At 34.8% G+C, this 19,011-nt stretch overlaps 1 protein-coding gene across 1 annotated transcript in view; it reads left to right on the top strand.

Annotated features, from left to right (window-relative positions):
• Positions 1 to 19,011, top strand: part of LOC149784687 (uncharacterized) — a 54,117-nt gene that overhangs the window by 12,682 nt on the left and 22,424 nt on the right. The window contains exon 2 of the mRNA XM_089933034.1: positions 6,072 to 6,908. Within this exon, the coding sequence (XP_089789160.1) occupies positions 6,072 to 6,908 (837 nt within the window). The remainder of the gene's footprint in view (positions 1 to 6,071; positions 6,909 to 19,011) is intronic.

Raw genomic sequence — 19,011 nt, forward strand, 5'->3', positions numbered from 1 at the left:
AAATTGTGTACACTGCTAACTAAAATGACTGCTCTCTTGTGCTATAAGATCAGTCTGAATTAGTCTAACGTACACACTCCATAGCATTTACTAAAATAGGGAAAATGAACTTTGCCAGACTAGACAATACCAGCTTCTGAAAGTGCAATGAATGATGTACCAAGTATATAAAAAAATTATAAAAAAAAAGTTATCGGCTCTTTTTTATACAATTTACCTCTGAAGTTCAGGAAGTGAAAATGACCATGTGGAGCTAGCACCTTTCGAAAGGTGCACATCTGGAGTAAGGCCAATCTGTATACTCTATAACCCATATTATACCCATCAATCATACACCAACATAAATGGAATTAAAGGTTCTTTGAATTATACCTAAGATATATAAGGTCTTTTTTTTTTTTAAATTGCCAGTATAACCAGTGAGGAAAGCCGGTGAAATTCTTTTTCGTTAAAATCCTAAAATGCAAAATACGAAACTGTAGAGCGCCACCATATAGATGCTCTAGCGTCTGTGCACAGTGAATCAATGTGACATTGCTCTCTTGCGCTAAAGAAACAGCTTGAATTAGTCTAAAGTACACTATCTTTAGTACCTATTAAAATAGAAAAAAAATGAATTTGGCCCAACTGGGCAATACCAGCTACTGAAAGTACAAGGGATGAATTACTACATATATAAAAAGTAAAAAGTGTTATCGGCTCTTTTTAAAACAATTTACATCTTAAGTCCAGGAAGTAAAAATGACCAAGCTAGCAGTTTTTGAAAGGTACAGATCTCGAGTAAGGCGAAGCTGTATACTCGATAATACATATTACACCCGCCAATCATACACCAAAATAAAGGGAATTAAAGGTTCTTTGAGCAAAGCCTAAGATATGTAAGGTCTTTGTTTTAAACATCCAGCATAACCAGTGAGGACAACCGGGGGAAAATCATTTTCTTTCAAATTCTAACCCTATGCAAAACACAAAACTGTAGAGCGCAATCCTTTATATAAACATGAAATTGTTTACAATTAGTTTTTTATCTTCATATCATTGTGTATGATGTTCTAAGCAACATGGTATATTAAATTTGATTTATCCATGAAACTAAGTTAATTATGCTTATTTTGCTCTTGCTTACATAATTTGCCTTGAGGATGTATTGTGTGAGTAGTGACCTTAATTATGGGGAAATAGGAAATCTTAGAATATAGAAATGAAGGCAACTTAAATTTAAAACTGTTAAGTAAGTAAAAGAAATATGTAGGGAAAATATTTCTTTTCATTTATTTGTAATGAAATAAAAATATAAATGATGACCAAGCAAATTCGGTTTCTTCCATATTAAACAATAAGCAAATATTTTAAACGTTGACTTTTGACTTTTTGAACCACGTCTCTTACATCCTTTTCAAACTGTAAAATTTAGTGGTGATATCTCAGGAATAATTCTGGCACTTTTCATGTTCCTCTCTTTATATTAGTTGCTATGTTGACAAAATGAAATGTGCATTTTTAAAATAGCTCACTTTTTAGGGGTGGGGGGGGAGGGTCTGGGCTTGTGTGAGACTCTGACACTAATAAATATTGTTATGTGGGGAGAAATACAAGAGAATTATTCACAACGACTGTTTTGATGCTTGCGACTTAAATGTTTCAGCCATACAATAAAAAAGAAATTGTACAATACAAATACATATGTGCTGATTAAGGGGGAGCTCACCAGTTATTATGTACTTTTGAGAGAGAGTGAAGTATGTACGGTGAAGTTGTTTGCATTTGAAACATGCACAGTGTAAAAAAATGTTGGCATACCCCATACCTATATGCTATTTTGATGTAATGTGGCTGAAATTTCTTGGTATATTGTACTTACGGAAATTGTAAATGTTCTAAGCACACTGCTAACTAAAATGGCTGCTCTCTTGCGCTAAAGAAACAGCTTGAATTAGTCTAAATTACACTATCTTTGGCCCTTATTACAATAGGAAAAATGAAAATTTGACCAACTGGGCAATATCAGCTTCTGAAAGTGAAATGAACGAATTACTACATATATAAAATGTTAAATAGTTATCGGCTCTTTTTTTTACAATTTACCTCTGAAGTCCAGGAAGTGAAAATGACCAAGAGGAGCTAGCAGTTTTTGAAAGGTACAGATCTGGAGTAAGCGAAGCTGTATACTCTATAACACATATTATACTCGTCAATCATACACAAACAATAAAGGGAACTAACGGTTCTTTTGAACAACACCTAAGATATACAAGGTCGTTTATAAATAGCCAGTATAACCAGTGAAGACACCCAGGGACTTATTTTTCTTTAAATTCTAACCCTATGCAAAATACGAAACTGTGGAGCGCCACCAAAAGCAGTAGATTTGTCATGAACTTTTTGGAGTTATCCATATGGAAAAATGACAATCCGATTACAGGAAGTGTACTCAGCCTCCAAAACATTATTCAGCCATGAAAAGCAATATCTCTTCGGAGATCATCCTCCCTGGGCGGAAAACCCTTACTCTTGAGGTCAACAACTTTTGCTATTGTTTTATCGGAGAACTATTCCCTGTCCCATTTAATGTTGTTACAACGTTCAGATGAGAGCACCACATCGGCCGAATGATGGTGCCAATCATCGAAAACAATCTGAGTGAAGGGAACAGAGACGGTGGATGTGTCGGAAATCATAGCTTTCTGTCTATGCCCTTTAGCGTCAAGCTTTGCCGTCGAAAGGGCGTATGTCAATGGGTTGATGTCCATGACCACCTTGAACGAGGCACCTATTTGATAGTCATGGAATTTATCCGTCACGGCCCATTTTAACACAAAAATTCGACCTTATGTGCTGGATAACGCCGTTCACTGGATCTCAGTCCGCGACTCGCGTAAGCAATGACCCTTTGTACGCCATCTTGCCCTTGACATAGGACTGCGCCTAAACCAGAGCTGCTAGCATCAGTATGCACGATAAATGGTTTAGCATACTCGGCAAATGCAAAAATCGTGGTAGAGGTCAACTTGTCTATAAGGATCGCGAAGGTGATTTCTTTGTCAGTGCCACAAGTTCAAGAAGCTATCTGTTTCTTTTTGGACTAATTCATTCGAGACGCTTTAGTCATTCCTGGACCCTCTAATTAATGGTTGGGATATCAACGAGAAAAGTTCTCGACAAAGCGGCAATAGTAACCCGCAATCCCTAAGAGCTGACGTAGCTCCTTAATATTGTTAGGCTTTTGCCATGCCTTAATAGCCGATATTTTCTTTTGGCTAGTCTTGATGCCTTCCTCAGATATAACATGACCCAGATCAGCGACTGAAGACACGAGCTACTCACATTTAGAGAGTTTCAGCTTAAGACCATGCTTGTGTTAGCGTGCGAACGTTGTTTTTAAACTGCCCATGTGCTCATGGAACGTCTTGGAGAAAATAATAACATCGTATATAAAACTGAGGCACTCCTTGAGGTACATTTCTTTCACCCATTTCTTCATAATACGTTGAAATGTAGCTCCAGCGTTAAACCAGAACTCATGCGGTTCGCCTCATAAAAGCCGAGTGGACATACGGAGGAGGATGTGAATTGCTCATGTTCTTCCTCCACTTCGATTTTCCAATATACTGATCTTAAGTCCATCTGGGAGAAGAACTTGGCCCCTCGCAATATATCGACGGCATCATCAAAATGAGATAACAGCCTACGTTTCTGCATTGACTGCAGGACGCAGTCAATGCAGAAACGTAGGCTGTTATCTCATTTGCGGTCCAACGCAACATTAAAGAAGTAAGGACTATCATATTCCCTGACTGCACCAGCATCTAGCATTTCCGTAATATGCTGATGCACCTCCTCATACATCTTCTGTATGGTTGTTTAAAAGGTTTATCATCGTTGAGTACTATCTTATGCTTGATGAGGCCAGTCTTTCCCAAGTCTGTGTGACGCTTCGAAAATGCACAGTCCCATTTCCCAATACTTGTCTGAGTCTATTCCGTTGCTGCTCTGGGGTCAGAGTTTCAATGTCGATCTTAACCTTCAGATCTTACGGAGTAGAATGCAAATAGGTATCTGACCTGCTGATAAATCAGAAGGATAGTGGTCAACTACTTTGACTTCACTTATGAGACATATATCAGACTTAGGTTTTATTGTCACACATTTTGCAGACATATTGCAAAGTTTAACCTGAACTTTGGAATGTGAACCCTGTTGATTAACCCTGATCACTCTTGGACAAACTGTAAAATGTTCAGAGTTTCCTAAGCTCTCTGTAATCACTTCCGTTATATCAGCATCAACATTGCGGGCAATGCCGTCGATAGTAATAGTTTCATACGGCGCAATATTGACATTACGTGCTTTGGTAGATTTGACTGTGAATGACATACACTCAATGCCATCCATAACGATCTTCTATGAATCTGGAATAAATATCCGTAGGAGGATTATCAAGTATTTAATCCATACAGCAACGAATGACATTTATTCCTATTACTACAGGACAGGTATGGTTAGACTGTATCCGGTACCACTAAAATAGGGACACTAAATTCAAAATCACACAAAAACTCATTAAAATCGGATACTCAGTGAATCCTCTGGCCTTTAGGATGGTTACCAAACCTTGTATGGTCATCCAAATATGGGGTTACTCTTTTTTAATGCTGCACTCTTCCACCATAGCCACGCCGTTTTTTGTCGTTACCTCGATTTCCGTTTGCCCGATTTCCTTGGTATTTGTACCGGCTACTGTACTGTAATGGCTTGGTTTATTGTTTCGGTCCAGTTTGTTGTCGTTACTCTGCTCTCTGTTAATTTCCGTCAGTTCCTTGAGGAGTAACGACTGTTCATGCAGCTGTTTAGTGATTTGAGATCCCAATCTCGTCTCTGTTAGTTGGATCATTGAGTTGCAATCTCTCTCTCTCTCTCTCTCTCTCTCTCTCTCTCTCTCTCTCTCTCTCTCTCTCATGTCTCTTGCGTCCGCCGTCTAGAATGGGCTGGTGGTATACCATTTTAGTAAGAATTGGGCCAGCGACCTTCGGCAGGTACAGCTGATTGTTTACCAATCTAATCTCCAAGCACATCATCATAGTTAGTGATGGTGTCAAACTTATAGCGAGTGTGGCTCTTCAGGAAGTCACTCCTCAGTGAAAACCAAAACTTCTGTCGGAGGAGGCCTTCCTTATCCTCTTCTCTGATGTGGCCCACTTAGATCACGGTTTGTAGAAGTATTTCCAGTCTGCAACCGAAGGTAGTTATGCTCCTTCTCTCTGGAAAGAGATGAAAAATTATTGCATGATCTTGCCTTGAGTTGACATATATCCGAAGGAAGTCTCTTAGCTTCAACTGATGCTTTCTCGCCTATCGCTATATCTCGCCCTGCCTCGTAGAGACCGTCTGAGCGCCTGCATCATATTAGCCGGGGGGATATTTAGGTAGGAGACATTTAATCTCGAATCTCAACTCGTAGTCTGTGATGTCAACTTTCTGTATTGGCTCGTCCCATGAAAAGAATGGGATCTTGGATACAACGGTGGAAATGAGTGGGGTTCGCGTAGCACTGACAGCGGAACTTGTACCCTGGGAATCGTCCAATAGTGCTACTTTGTAAAATTCAACACATAAGTTATTTCAAACAACAAAATCCATTGTCTTGACCGGTCACGTGAATGCTATACTTATATTTTGTTTTATTATGCCTATACAAAGACCTAACTCTTTTTGACCTGACACGTTTGTTTTATTTTTAAAATTAATTTTTATGTTAGGCAGGTGTATGCGGCATTAAACTTGTACATAAAAACCGTCATTGTACCTCTAGAACTCCAGACTGGAATATTTACCTCAGCACTGTTTATTCGCCGTGTTTTTTTTTTTTTTATTATTATTTATGAGGCTACGTACATGTCGATCTTGTTCGTTCGTGTACATATTAAGGTATATATATCCGAACAACTGAAACACCTGCATTGTATATTCTAATCTTGATTTAATAAGTTTTATTGTATGACAATGTACAGTCTCAAGATTAATCGAACGGAGTTACTGGATAGCAGGATCCTAAGATTATATGCTATCCGTAGTTCACACAGAACGTCGACCCGGAATTAGCTCTAGTTCAATGGATCTTCCAAACGAAGAATCGTCCTTGTCCACTCCCTCAAAGACCTTGATTCCAAAAGTTAGCGATAATGCCTATTTGACTGAGACTGAGAAAAAGCGTTTCAAATGTGAGTTTTGTGATAAGAAGTTTGCAGACCGTGGTAACTTAAAGAAACATACAAGAACACACACCGGCGAGAAACCATTCAAATGTGGAGTATGCGATAAGCGTTTCACTGAAAGCGGTCATCTAAAGAGGCACTTGAGAATACATAGTGGGGAAAAACCATACAAATGTGAAGTGTGTGGCCAAAGTTTCAACCAGTCTGGAATCCTAAAGACGCATATGACAACACATAAAGGAATCAGACCATACAAATGTGAAGTGTGTGGTAAATGTTTTAGTGCAAGAGCATCTTTAAAGATACACGTTAGAATTCATACGGGTGAAAAACCGTACAAATGTGAAGATTGTGGACAAACGTTTTGTGATAGTGGAAACTTGAGGCATCACAAAATAATTCATTCGGGAGACAAACGGTATAAATGTGAAAAATGTGGAAAGAAGTTTAGTCGTGGGACAAATTTCAAAGAACACATGAGAATTCATTCTGCATATAAACCATACATATGTAAACATTGTAATAAAATGTTTAATCACAGTGGTAACCTCAAAGACCACATGAGAGTACATTCTGGAGAAAAACCATTCAAATGTGAATTTTGCAATCGAGTCTTTAGTCAGAGTGGAAGTATGAAAAGGCACAAACAGAAACAACATCAGTTGAAAACATTGAAAACGAAATTAAAGAAGAAATAAGAGGATCAGAAACATGAGCAGTAACATTGTTGATAGTTCAGATTTCAGTTGACACATGGACAATTTGTGGATCTGATTGCATCTATTCATAATTTCGAGGAATCCGCAATATATTAGTTTATACTATAGACACTTACTGATAGTTTTTGAGATTGAGACAAAAGAAAATACAATTCTAAGATATTGTTATTAAACAGTTCAGAAATACATCTAACAATTGTATTCAGTCTTGTTATTCAGTTTCAAACAATTCTAAAGAAAAACATAAGTATAATGTGTGGTATATTTGTTACCGCACTTGCCTTCCACTCATTGGTTAGAAAATACAAGTCCAGTGTTTCGTTCAGTATTGGATTTATTATGCGTTATTGGGTTCATAGGTGGAGATTGAGACATTTCTCTTTGCTTTCTAACACAAACCCTTATCATATGGGACAAAGGCCAATTTACATCCTTGCAAGCACAAGAAACTCTAATGGACTGACCACTAATATGCTGTTCATACTATGTTGTTTATCCAGACAAGTAGCAAACTAACCAATCAGAAAGTTGTTTACCACTTGTCATACAATAGAACAATCTAGCATGACCAGCAATCAGGGTAGTTACATTGCTCAGTGAACAAAACTCTTAACAGGTAATCCTGGTTCAAGGTTACCTAAATGGCTAAATATGTGTAAACTGAGAACAACACACTAATTGCAACTGATGACTGTATTTCACTCAATAATAAACATTAACTACATAAAATAATAAAATACCTATTTCTGCCTAATTAAAACACAACTATAAAATTATAAAACATATGCTTCTGCTACATATTCTTACTCAAAGATGCATTAATTGAACACCTGAATTTTTAAGTGTTTCACTGATTGAAGCCAATGAATAAGCAGTTAAACAAAATTAAAGTTGACAACTTTTGCGATCATCTTTGCTAGCCCTTAAATATCCATGTTTGTATAATTTACTATTTTGTTGGGCAAACTGACACGCATGCAGAGATTTGATCAAAAGTTAATTCAATCAAATTATAATTGATTCCCTCTTCCTCTATGATAACCGTTATGGATGCTCTAAAAAAAATCAAAGTTTTGATTCAGTTCTGCCCACCGAGCATGACATCAGTGATGTGTTAGCTCAGCTTAGTTCATATTGATTTTGCATATGTTCAGTAATATTGGTCATTAAGCAGGGGTCAAGCTAGACTTGAATTTTTTGGAGAAGAGACTATTCCATTTGGACAGAGAAATGAGGTCTGAATAGGGAGAAGAAGCAAAGCAACAAATGTATTGTGTGTGTGTCGTATATTTGGAGACGCCATATTTGTTGGGACACCATAAATTAATATTAAAAGTACTGTACGATCTGTTCATTTGTGTTCTGCAAGTTGTCAGTTGTGGCACGCCTTTAAAATCATTAAAAACATTGTGTCAAGAAATGCACACAAAGTATAATTTAATTTTAGAAAAACTATCAAACTGTGTACTTTTGAGTAAACTCTTTAATACACTGCAGCTTTACCTCATCAACCCAACCCTTCTCCTGCACATGAACGATCCATCATTTCGGTGCATGAATATTTGTTAGCTCTGTCACACACAGGAAAGTTATCATTGGAAGCAACAATCTCCTGCTGTGGAAACTGCGAGGATTAAAGATAATTTTGTATCTACACTTGTCGTACAAAATTCTTGCACTTTTAACCCCCTTCTTATTGACAGTCTGTCCAGGAATGGGATCAAAGTTCATAGGAGTTTCATCGATGTCAATGATCATTTTGTCAGCAAAATCATTTTCCTAACTAATGGTTTTATGAATTCATTAGATGTGTTTTATTTTCTCCTCCAAAACTTCTGGTAGATGCTGGGCCATCTGTATCCATGAACAAAGCACTAGATTGTGTCACTTTAAGAACTATTACATTGCACAAATCTCTAGATTGTGTTGCTTTATGAACTGTTACATTGCACAAAGCACCAGATTGTGTCGCTTTATGAACTGTTACATTGCACAAAGCACTAGATTGTGTTGCTTTATCAGAAATCTCGGAAACACTTAATTACGCGTATTTGGATGCCAATTTTTGATCTGGGACGCAGAAAATCACTGAGGCGGGAGTCCTCCGTATGCATGTAATAGGTGTGCGGCAAAATTTGAAGACTTGCCAGTCCTGTTTCAGCCACCTGCTTTGTGTGAAAATGTGTTGATCAATTAGCTGTGCTGATATTTACGATGACAGAATTCAGTGACTGAAAGACCCCTTGATGTACATACATGTTGCCATTATAAGAGTGCGTCAAAATGAACATGATGCAATAGCTGGGTGGCAAGTTCAAAGGCTTTGACTTTGATGATAAAACACAAACATGTGTTTTAAGATCATAATCGGTGATCTGGATATATATTAACTTGTACACTATTTTGTCATAAAATTAGTTTGAAACTGTAAGTGAACCAGTACTGCAATTGGTCTAATGGGAAATAATGGTGGACTTCGCTAAGTCTGGGATGTACCAGTTTATTAGATTGTTTGTTTTCGTAATTCATGGGGCAAATATTTTCAGAAAAATATACAAATCATTGAAAGCAAAGCCAAGGTATGATTTTATTAAAGATTTAACTTTAAAATGCAAATTATGTAGGTCTGAAATGTATGGGACAATGCAATGTTGTGGAATTCGCGAGATGCGCTTTAAGGTCTAAGATGATTTTGACTTGACATGTCTTTGTGAAAGAAAGGGGAGGGAACAGCAAATCACATACTATTTAACCATTGCCTAAAATTACTACAAGGCTGTAGACAAATAAATAAACCATAAATTTGCAATCCTGTCAATGGACTGTGGTAATTAAGCTATATTATAGTGAGTGATTACATTACGAAAACCTCTCCATCTAAAAATAGATGCACTCATGTCTGTGTTGATTCTGTAGGAAAGAAGGGACTGCAACTTGTGATGGTGGGACTGCTATTTTTGCCAAAATTGGAGCCCTGGACTCCTAGTTTTAAAAATCCTAGTGCGACTTCTGCTTTATGAACTGTTACATTGCACAATGTACTAGATTGTGTCGCTTTATGAACTGTTACATTGCACAAAGTACTAGATTGTGGCGCTATAAGAACTATTACATTGCACAAAGCACTAGATTGTGTCGCTTTATGAACTGTTACATTGCACAAAGCACTAGATCGTGTCGCTTTATGAACTGTTACATTGCACAAAGCACTAGATTGTGTCGCTTTATGAATTGCACAAAGTACTAGATTGTGGCGCTTTATGAACTGTTATATTGCACAAAGCACTAGATTATGTTGCTTTATGAACTGTTACATTGCACAAAGTACTAGATTGTGTCACTTTATGAACTGTTACATTGCACAAAGCACTAGATTATGTCGCTTTATGAACTGTTACATTGCAAAAAGCACTAAATTGTATCGCTTTAAGAACTATTACATTGCACAATGTACTAGATTGTGTCGCTTTATGAACTGTTACATTGCACAAAGTACTAGACTTTGTCGCTTTATGAACTGTTACATTGCACAAAGCACTAGATCATGTCACTTTATGAACTGTTACATTGCAGAAAGCACTAGATTGTGTCGCTTTATGAACTGTTACATTGCACAGAGCACTAGATCGTGTTGCTTTATGAACTGTTACATTGCACAAAGTACTAGATTGTGTCACTTTAAGAAATGTCACATTGCTACATTTCACTAGACTAGATTGTTTTGCTTTTAGAACTGTTACATTGTTTCAATTTATTTCTGAAATTTCAGTGAATACCATTATAAAGGAACCAAAGTTGGATTCAATATATCTTCTCTCACTCTTTCTCATTCTGTGATTTTGTTGGATCCAGTTTTCAGTCTGATAACATATTCAAAGCTTTGTGTAGAACCAAACAAAACTTGTTTCTCTATATTCACGTCAATTAACACTATGTCATGTGTTATCTGACATGAGACACACTATGGAAGAATATCCTAGATATAGAGATTCTTTGCCTTTAATAAATTTCTCTTGATGAAAAAAAAAGAGAAATAAGTGATACCAATATAAGGTTAGTGTTTTGCATTTTATTAACCAAATAAGCCTTTTGTTAATTTTAAGTCTTGTACTCAACATGTATAGATTGACTTTCGTGTATGTATGTCTTATATTCAACATGTATAGATTGAATTTCATGTATACAAAGTCTTATATTCAACATGTATAGACTGAATTTCATGTATACAAGGTTAGTACTCAACATGTATAGATTGAATTTCATGTATGCAAAGTCTTATATTCAACATGTATAGACTGAATTTCATGTATGCAAGGCTAGTACTCAACATCTATAGATTGAATTTCATGTATGCAAAGTCTTATATTCAACATGTATAGACTGAATTTCATGTATGCAAAGTCTTATATTCAACATGTATAGACTGAATTTCATGTATGCAAGGCTAGTACTCAACATGTATAGATTGAATTTCATGTATGCAAAGTCTTGGATTCAACATGCATAGATTGAATTTCATGTATGCAAGTCTTATATTCAACATGTATAGATTGAATTTCATGTATGCAAGGCTAGTACTCAACATGTATAGATTGAATTTCATGTATGCAAAGTCTTATATTCAACATGTATAGATTGAATTTCATGTATGCAAAGTCTTGTATTCAACATGTATAGACTGAATTTCATGTATGCAAAGTCTTGTACAGAACATGTATAGACTGAATTTCATGTATGCAAAGTCTTGTACTCAACATGTATAGATTGAATTTCATGTATACAAAGTCTTGTACATAACATGTATAGATTGAATTTCATGTATGCAAAGTCTTGTACTCAACATGTATAGATTGAATTTCATGTATGCAAAGTCTTGTACATAACATGTATAGATTGAATTTCATGTATGCAAAGTCTTGTACTCAACATGTATAGATTGAATTTCATGTATGCAAAGTCTTGTACATAACATGTATAGATTGAATTTCATGTATGCAAAGTCTTGTACTCAACATGTATAGATTGAATTTCATGTATGCAAAGTCTTGGATTCACATGTATAGATTGAATTTCAAGTATGCAAAGTCTGTTACTCAACATGTATAGATTGAATTTCATGTATGCAAAGTCTTGTATTCAACATGTATAGATTGAATTTCATGTATGCAAAGTCTTTTACTCAACATGTATAGATTGAATTTCATGTATGCAAAGTCTTGTATTCAACATGTATAGATTGAATTTCATGTATGCAAAGTCTTGTATTCAACATGTATAGATTGAATTTCATGTATGCAAAGTCTTGTACTCAACATGTATAGATTGAATTCCATATATGCAAAGTCTTGTATTCAACATGTATAGATTGAATTTCATGTATGCAAAGTCTAGTATTCAACATGTATAGATTGAATTTCATGTATGCAAAGTCTTGTACTCAGCATGTATAGATTGAATTTCATGTATGCAAAGTCTTGTACTCAGCATGTATAGATTGAATTTCATGTATGCAGAGTCTTGTATTCAACATGTATAGATTGAATTTCATGTATGCAAAGTCTTGTATTCAACATGTATAGATTGAATTTCATGTATGCAAAGTCTTGTACTCAGCATGTATAGATTGAATTTCATGTATGCAAAGTCTTATATTCAACATGTATAGATTGAATTTCATGTATGCAAAGTCTTGTATTCAACATGTATAGATTGAATTTCATGTATGCAAGGTCTTGTATTCAACATGTATAGATTGAATTTCATGTATGCAAGGTCTTGTACTCAACATGTATAGATTGAATTTCATGTATGCAAGTCTTGTACTCAACATGTATAGATTGAATTTCATATTATACAAGTCTTGTACCAAACATGTATAGATTGAATTTCATGTATGCAAGGTCTTGTATTCAACATATATAGATTGAATTTCATGTATGCAAGGTCTTGTATTCAACATGTATAGATTGAATTTCATGTATGCAAGGTCTTGTATTCAACATGTATAGATTGAATTTCATGTATGCAAGTCTTGTACTCAACATGTATAGATTGAATTTCATATTATACAAGTCTTGTACCAAACATGTATAGATTGAATTTCATGTATGCAAAGTCTTGTACCCAATATGTATAGATTGAATTTCATGTATGCAAGTCTTGTACTCAACATGTATAGATTGAATTGCATGTATGCAAGGCTAGTACTCAACATGTATAGATTGAATTTCATGTATGTAAAGTCTTGTACTCAACATGTATAGATTGAATTTCGTGTATGCAAGTCTTGTACTCAACATGTATAGATTGACTTTCATGTATGCAAGTCTTGTACTCAGCATGTATAGATTGACTTTCATGTATGCAAGTCTTATATTCAACATGTATAGATGGAATTGCATGTATGCAAGTCTTATACTCAACATGTATAGATTGAATTTCATGTATGCAAAGTCTTGTACTCAACATGTATAGATTGAATTTCATGTATGCAAGGTCTTGTATTCAACATGTATAGATTGAATTTCATGTATGCATGTCTTGTACTCAACATGTATAGATTGAATTTCATGTATGTAAAGTCTTGTACTCAACATGTATAGATTGAATTGCATGTATGCAAGTCTTGTACTCAACATGTATAGATTGAATTTCATGTATGCATGTCTTTTACTCAACATGTATAGACTGAATTTCATGTATGCAGATCTTGTATTGGACATGTATAGATTGAATTTCATGTATGCAAGGTCTTGTATTCAACATGTATAGATTGAATTTCATGTATGCATGTCTTGTACTCAACATGTATAGATTGAATTTCATGTGTGCATGTCTTATATTCATCATGTATAGATTGAATTTCATGTATGCATGTCTTGTACTCAACATGTATAGACTGAATTTCATGTATGCATGTCTTGTACTCAACATGTATAGATTGAATTTCATGTATGCATGTCTTGTACTCAGCATGTATAGACTGAATTTCATGTATGCATGTCTTGTATTCAACATGTATAGATTGAATTTCATGTATGCAAAGTCTTGTACTCAACATGTATAGACTGAATTTCATGTTTGCATGTCTTGTACTCAACATGTATAGATTGAATTTCATGTATGCAAAGTCTTGTACTCAACATGTATAGACTGAATTTCATGTATGCATGTCTTGTACTCAACATGTATAGATTGAATTTCATGTTTTTTAAAGTCTTGTACTCAACATGTATAGATTGAATTTCATGTATGCAAAGTCTTGTACTCAACATGTATAGACTGAATTTCATGTATGCATGTCTTGTACTCAACATGTATAGATTGAATTTCATGTATGCATGTCTTGTACTCAACATGTATAGACTGAATTTCATGTATGCATGTCTTATATTCATCATGTATAGATTGAATTTCATGTATGCAAAGTCTTGTACTCAACATGTATAGACTGAATTTCATGTATGCAAGGCTAGTACTCAACATGTATAGATTGAATTTCATGTATGCAAGGCTAGTACTCAACATGTATAGATTGAATTTCATGTATGTAAAGTCTTGTATTCAACATGTATAGATTGAATTTCATGTATGCAAGGCTAGTGCTCAACATGTATTGATTGAATTTCATGTATGCAAAGTCTTTTACTCAACATGTATAGGTTGAATTTCATATTATGCAAGGCTAGTACTCAACATGTATAGACTGAATTTCATGTATGCAGATCTTGTATTGGACATGTATAGATTAAATCTCATGTATGCAAATCTTGTATTGGACATGTGTAGGTTGAATTTGATGTATGCAAATCTTGTATTGGACATGCATAGGTCTGATGTTATGCAGAGTACATTGATGATGGTAAGTCATGGGCAGTACAACTTGTAAGTCTGACTTATTATAGCAATTTTTCAATGCGCTAAAAGTCTTAGAACACTTTTAATTTTTTTATGTTAATGAATAACTTTTTTAAAATGACATTGATTCTTAACACAGTTAAGCAACTATCATTATGAAATATTACATGAAAGTGTTATAAGTTAATATAATTTGTTTGGAAATGCAATAAATATATTTAATTTTCCTGTTTTCATTATTTTTATCTAGTTCAGATATGTATAATTTGATCGGATCATGACAAGAATTGAGCATTAATGGGGTGCTGTGTGCATTTATAACAGTAACATATCCCTTTTGTCTACAGTTGGCTATTGCTTGTTTTCGCAATATTGCAATGGAATTTTCTTTCCATATACCAGTAATTAAATTTTTATTTTGCCTTGAAAGTGTTAAAATCTAACTCATTAAAATGTGACCCATTTGTGAGAACAACAGACAAAAATAGTATTTGGGTCAGCATTCTTATTTAGCGATCATATTTACATCATGGCATCACTATATGTACTGGTACATTGAAGGTTTTAACTTGCACTGAATTAATTTCATCCTTTGGATTCCAATCATACATAATACTGTATAAAACTTAATATCTCCCAAATCACTATTAAATAAGTTTCAGAAATAATGCTTCAAAAGTAATTGTAATACTTTAAAACTTGTGTTGTTTGCTTTGATGTAAGTGACATTAACTAAACACCATAGTACACAGCTAAACATTTTAATATTATTCGCTGTCGGTAATGCAAATTACCTTTACGGGTGGGTGGGTATGGTATAGTCATGTATCACATATTCCATTTTACATGCATTTAGGTAGTATTGAGCTATTCCATTATAATTATCTTGTTGCATGAAGAATTGTCAAGGTGCAAAGAGTGTTGCATTTTTCATACACATTGGGTCATGCATACAATGCACATGGGAAACCTCACGATGCTAGGTACTGTGGGCTGCCATATTGATCTTTTCAAGTCAACCCTATCACTTGACTGATTGACTTATAGCCATATTAGACGCATACCTGTAACCTGGTGGCTATCAAAAGAACAGTTGAGATCTGTCCTGTTTTCCGTATCGATATTACTTTTTGGTGTATACCTGTAGATTCTAGACGAGTTATAGATTTATGTTTACTCAATTAATTGGAACATTGTGGGAAAAAACGACTTCACGATCTTTTAACTTTGGTGGATCGTGTTTGTAAGTCGTTTAAGCTGTTGTTTTGTAGCAACTCATAAAGGTGCATTATAAATAATGGAAATGTGTCATAACATTGTTAGGCTTGAAAGAGGATGTTGTCGTGATGATCCTGTTGCGCCTTATTGGCTTATTATTGGTGTGGTGATTATTTTAAAGCTATAAATGAAAATCAAAATGCGAATGTAGGGGACTCTTTGATATGAGTGAGTTTAAATTGTGTCAATATGCCGATGACGCTTTTATTCTTTTATTGGATTGGATATTTTAGTATCCCGCAGAATGAGGGAGGATTACAAATGATACACATTTATTCATTCATTAGGTATATTAAGCTAATACGAGTTAAAAGATTACTGGTAAACGAGGATGGAGCGTGGCAGGATATAGTCAGTATGACTGTATTCAAAAATATCTCAGGTATCTGGACTTTAGGAGAGGAGAAGAAACTGGTAAGCTCACTAAAAACAGTTTTTGGAGAGATGTAATTTGTCCAACATCGAGTTCGAAAAGGGATCCGCAAAATTCAAATGAGTATTTATCCCTAAGTTTTTTTAAAATTTTGTTCCACTTAGAAAGTTCCAATATTACTAATCCTGGAAAGATGCCAGCATTGAAGCTCTTAATGGTTTAGTTCATGGTCACGGTAATTTAAGACATTTTGAAATGTTAACACTAATAACTGTATGCGATGATTTTTTTTAAATACTTTTAATTAATATTCAAAATGTCAAAATCTTACAAAGATGCAACCCAAAACAATTTGGCTCACAACATGTTAGGTTTACTGGAGGGTACAATAAGGAATTTGTAGAAACAAAACTTACTGAAATGTGTTGGCCGATATTGTTTAGAAAAGGTAAAGAGGCAGCTAAGTAAATTATTAAATAAAATAATATAATTAGTGAGGAGTGACCTAAGATTGATAGAAAAATATAAGTAGTGAGGAGTGGTTTGTTAAGTAAAAATTATAAGTAGAGGAGAGTGGTCTATTAAATTAAAAATATAAGTAGTGAGGAGTGGTCCAAGATTTATAATCTGGCGAAACTTTGTACTAAACTTACGAAGTTGTTCTCTTTTAATTTTAAATTAATTCAGAGAATAATTAACATCCTGGATGACGACAAATACACTTTCTGTAAGAGCGAGAACGAAAGTATTTATCATCTATTCTACGATTGCAACATTACTTAAACGTTTTGGTATCGTTTTAACTTTTTGTACTATGTCCAAACATTGTACATTTGTCACCACCACCACGCAAAAAGGAATATTTTTAGGATGTGAAGACTTAGACATTTTGTGTTATTTCTTACCTATTTTCAGTAAATATTATATTTACGCTTGAAGATTCAACATACATAGTCCCTACGTTTATGTTTTTAAGCAAGTAGTTGAAACGCATAAGAAAATTGAAAAAATATCCTGCTAAGTCAAACAATGAAGAGGACCAATTTCTTCAAAAAATGGACATCAGACATGAACATACATAAAACTTGTGCAATGTGGTAAACAAGAACCAGTAAAGTAATACTGCGAAGTCTATGTCATCTATATACTGGATACATGTGCCAGCCTATCTAAATTGTTTTGTCAAAGAGATTATATGCATGTGTGCATTGGTGTGTCTGTATGTGTGTATGCCTTTTAAAATTTGTACATTTATTGTTCCTAGATTACTTGATAAACAGAAATGTGTAATTGTAAGGTGACCGTTGGATGGTGTTCCCCGACCCAACGGTCAACTAATTACGGGGATAATTATAAAAAATATTTTAAAAAAAACAATCATAGTGGTTTATGACAGTATATTCACGTGGTTATTGAAATAACTTGTAAATCCTGTGTGACAGTCTTATGTCTATAAGTGTTGGGACACAGAAAAGGCTATGAAATGTGTTTGTGTCCCAATGTTTACAATCATTACGGTATGTAAGTTTTATGTTGGACATAATATAGATCTGATGTCCTGTAAACCATGTAAGTCTTGTACTGGATATGTGTCGATCTAATATCCTGTATAGTATGTAAGTTATGTATTGTATATGTATAGGTCTTAACTCTTCTTACGTGCACTTATTGTACAAAGAAGCTTCATATCATTTCCGATTGATATAGTTTGAAATATAAGCAGCACAATACTTAAAGGTATTCCAAATGAACCTTATTTCATAGAGGTCAAGGTCATGGTCTTATATTGAAAGTATTACATTTATTCGGTCAAACAAACCTCAGTCTGGTTATATTTTGGAGAAGGATGTACCAGTCATGAAGAATGGTTCTATATCACTTATTGGTGAACAAGAACTTCTCTTTTGTTATCAGGTTCTTTGCCTTTGTCTAAAAAGTTTTCTTCTAGTGATAGTGTTTTTATTTAGGGTGTAGGGTGCGGCTTTGACACTGTTTCTATCCACTGCGTGAATTTGACATCAGACTTAGTCTCAAGACACGTGACTGTCGGAGCGGTGGGTCTTTACTTATAGTAGGTATTTAGTTATTACTAGGCAACGAAGTAGCTGAAGATAATGTAGTGAATACTTCACTAGTAACTGACAACCTTTATCCATTGAGAGTTTGGCCCACGCATTGGCAACCCATTTTACACTTTATCCGGATTAATTACTAAATGAACGAGCACATGTCACCAGTAACAGGGTAACACTGTTAAGATTTTTGGCTGCCCTTCGCGCGCCACATAAAACCTCTTAACGTGCCACCTTGTTGAACGCGTGCCGTAGGTTGCCGGCACCCGGTGCAGACCATGATTCGTATGAGACTATGAAGTTGCTAGAGCCATGACAAATAGAACACATTAGAAATTGATGAGGACAATTCTTTTATTCCCAGACATATTTCAACTTTGCTAATGACATTGATCAGTCTATAAGTATTGATCATAGTGATCCTTGTCTACTATTAATTCTCTACTTTCTAATCAGGGGGACAACATATAATCATTCATTGTCGAACAAGAATAAGTTCC

Source organism: Sinohyriopsis cumingii, chromosome 14 (assembly GCF_028554795.1).
Source record: "Sinohyriopsis cumingii isolate HCF-2022 chromosome 14, ASM2855479v2, whole genome shotgun sequence".
Taxonomy (NCBI): domain Eukaryota; kingdom Metazoa; phylum Mollusca; class Bivalvia; order Unionida; family Unionidae; genus Sinohyriopsis; species Sinohyriopsis cumingii.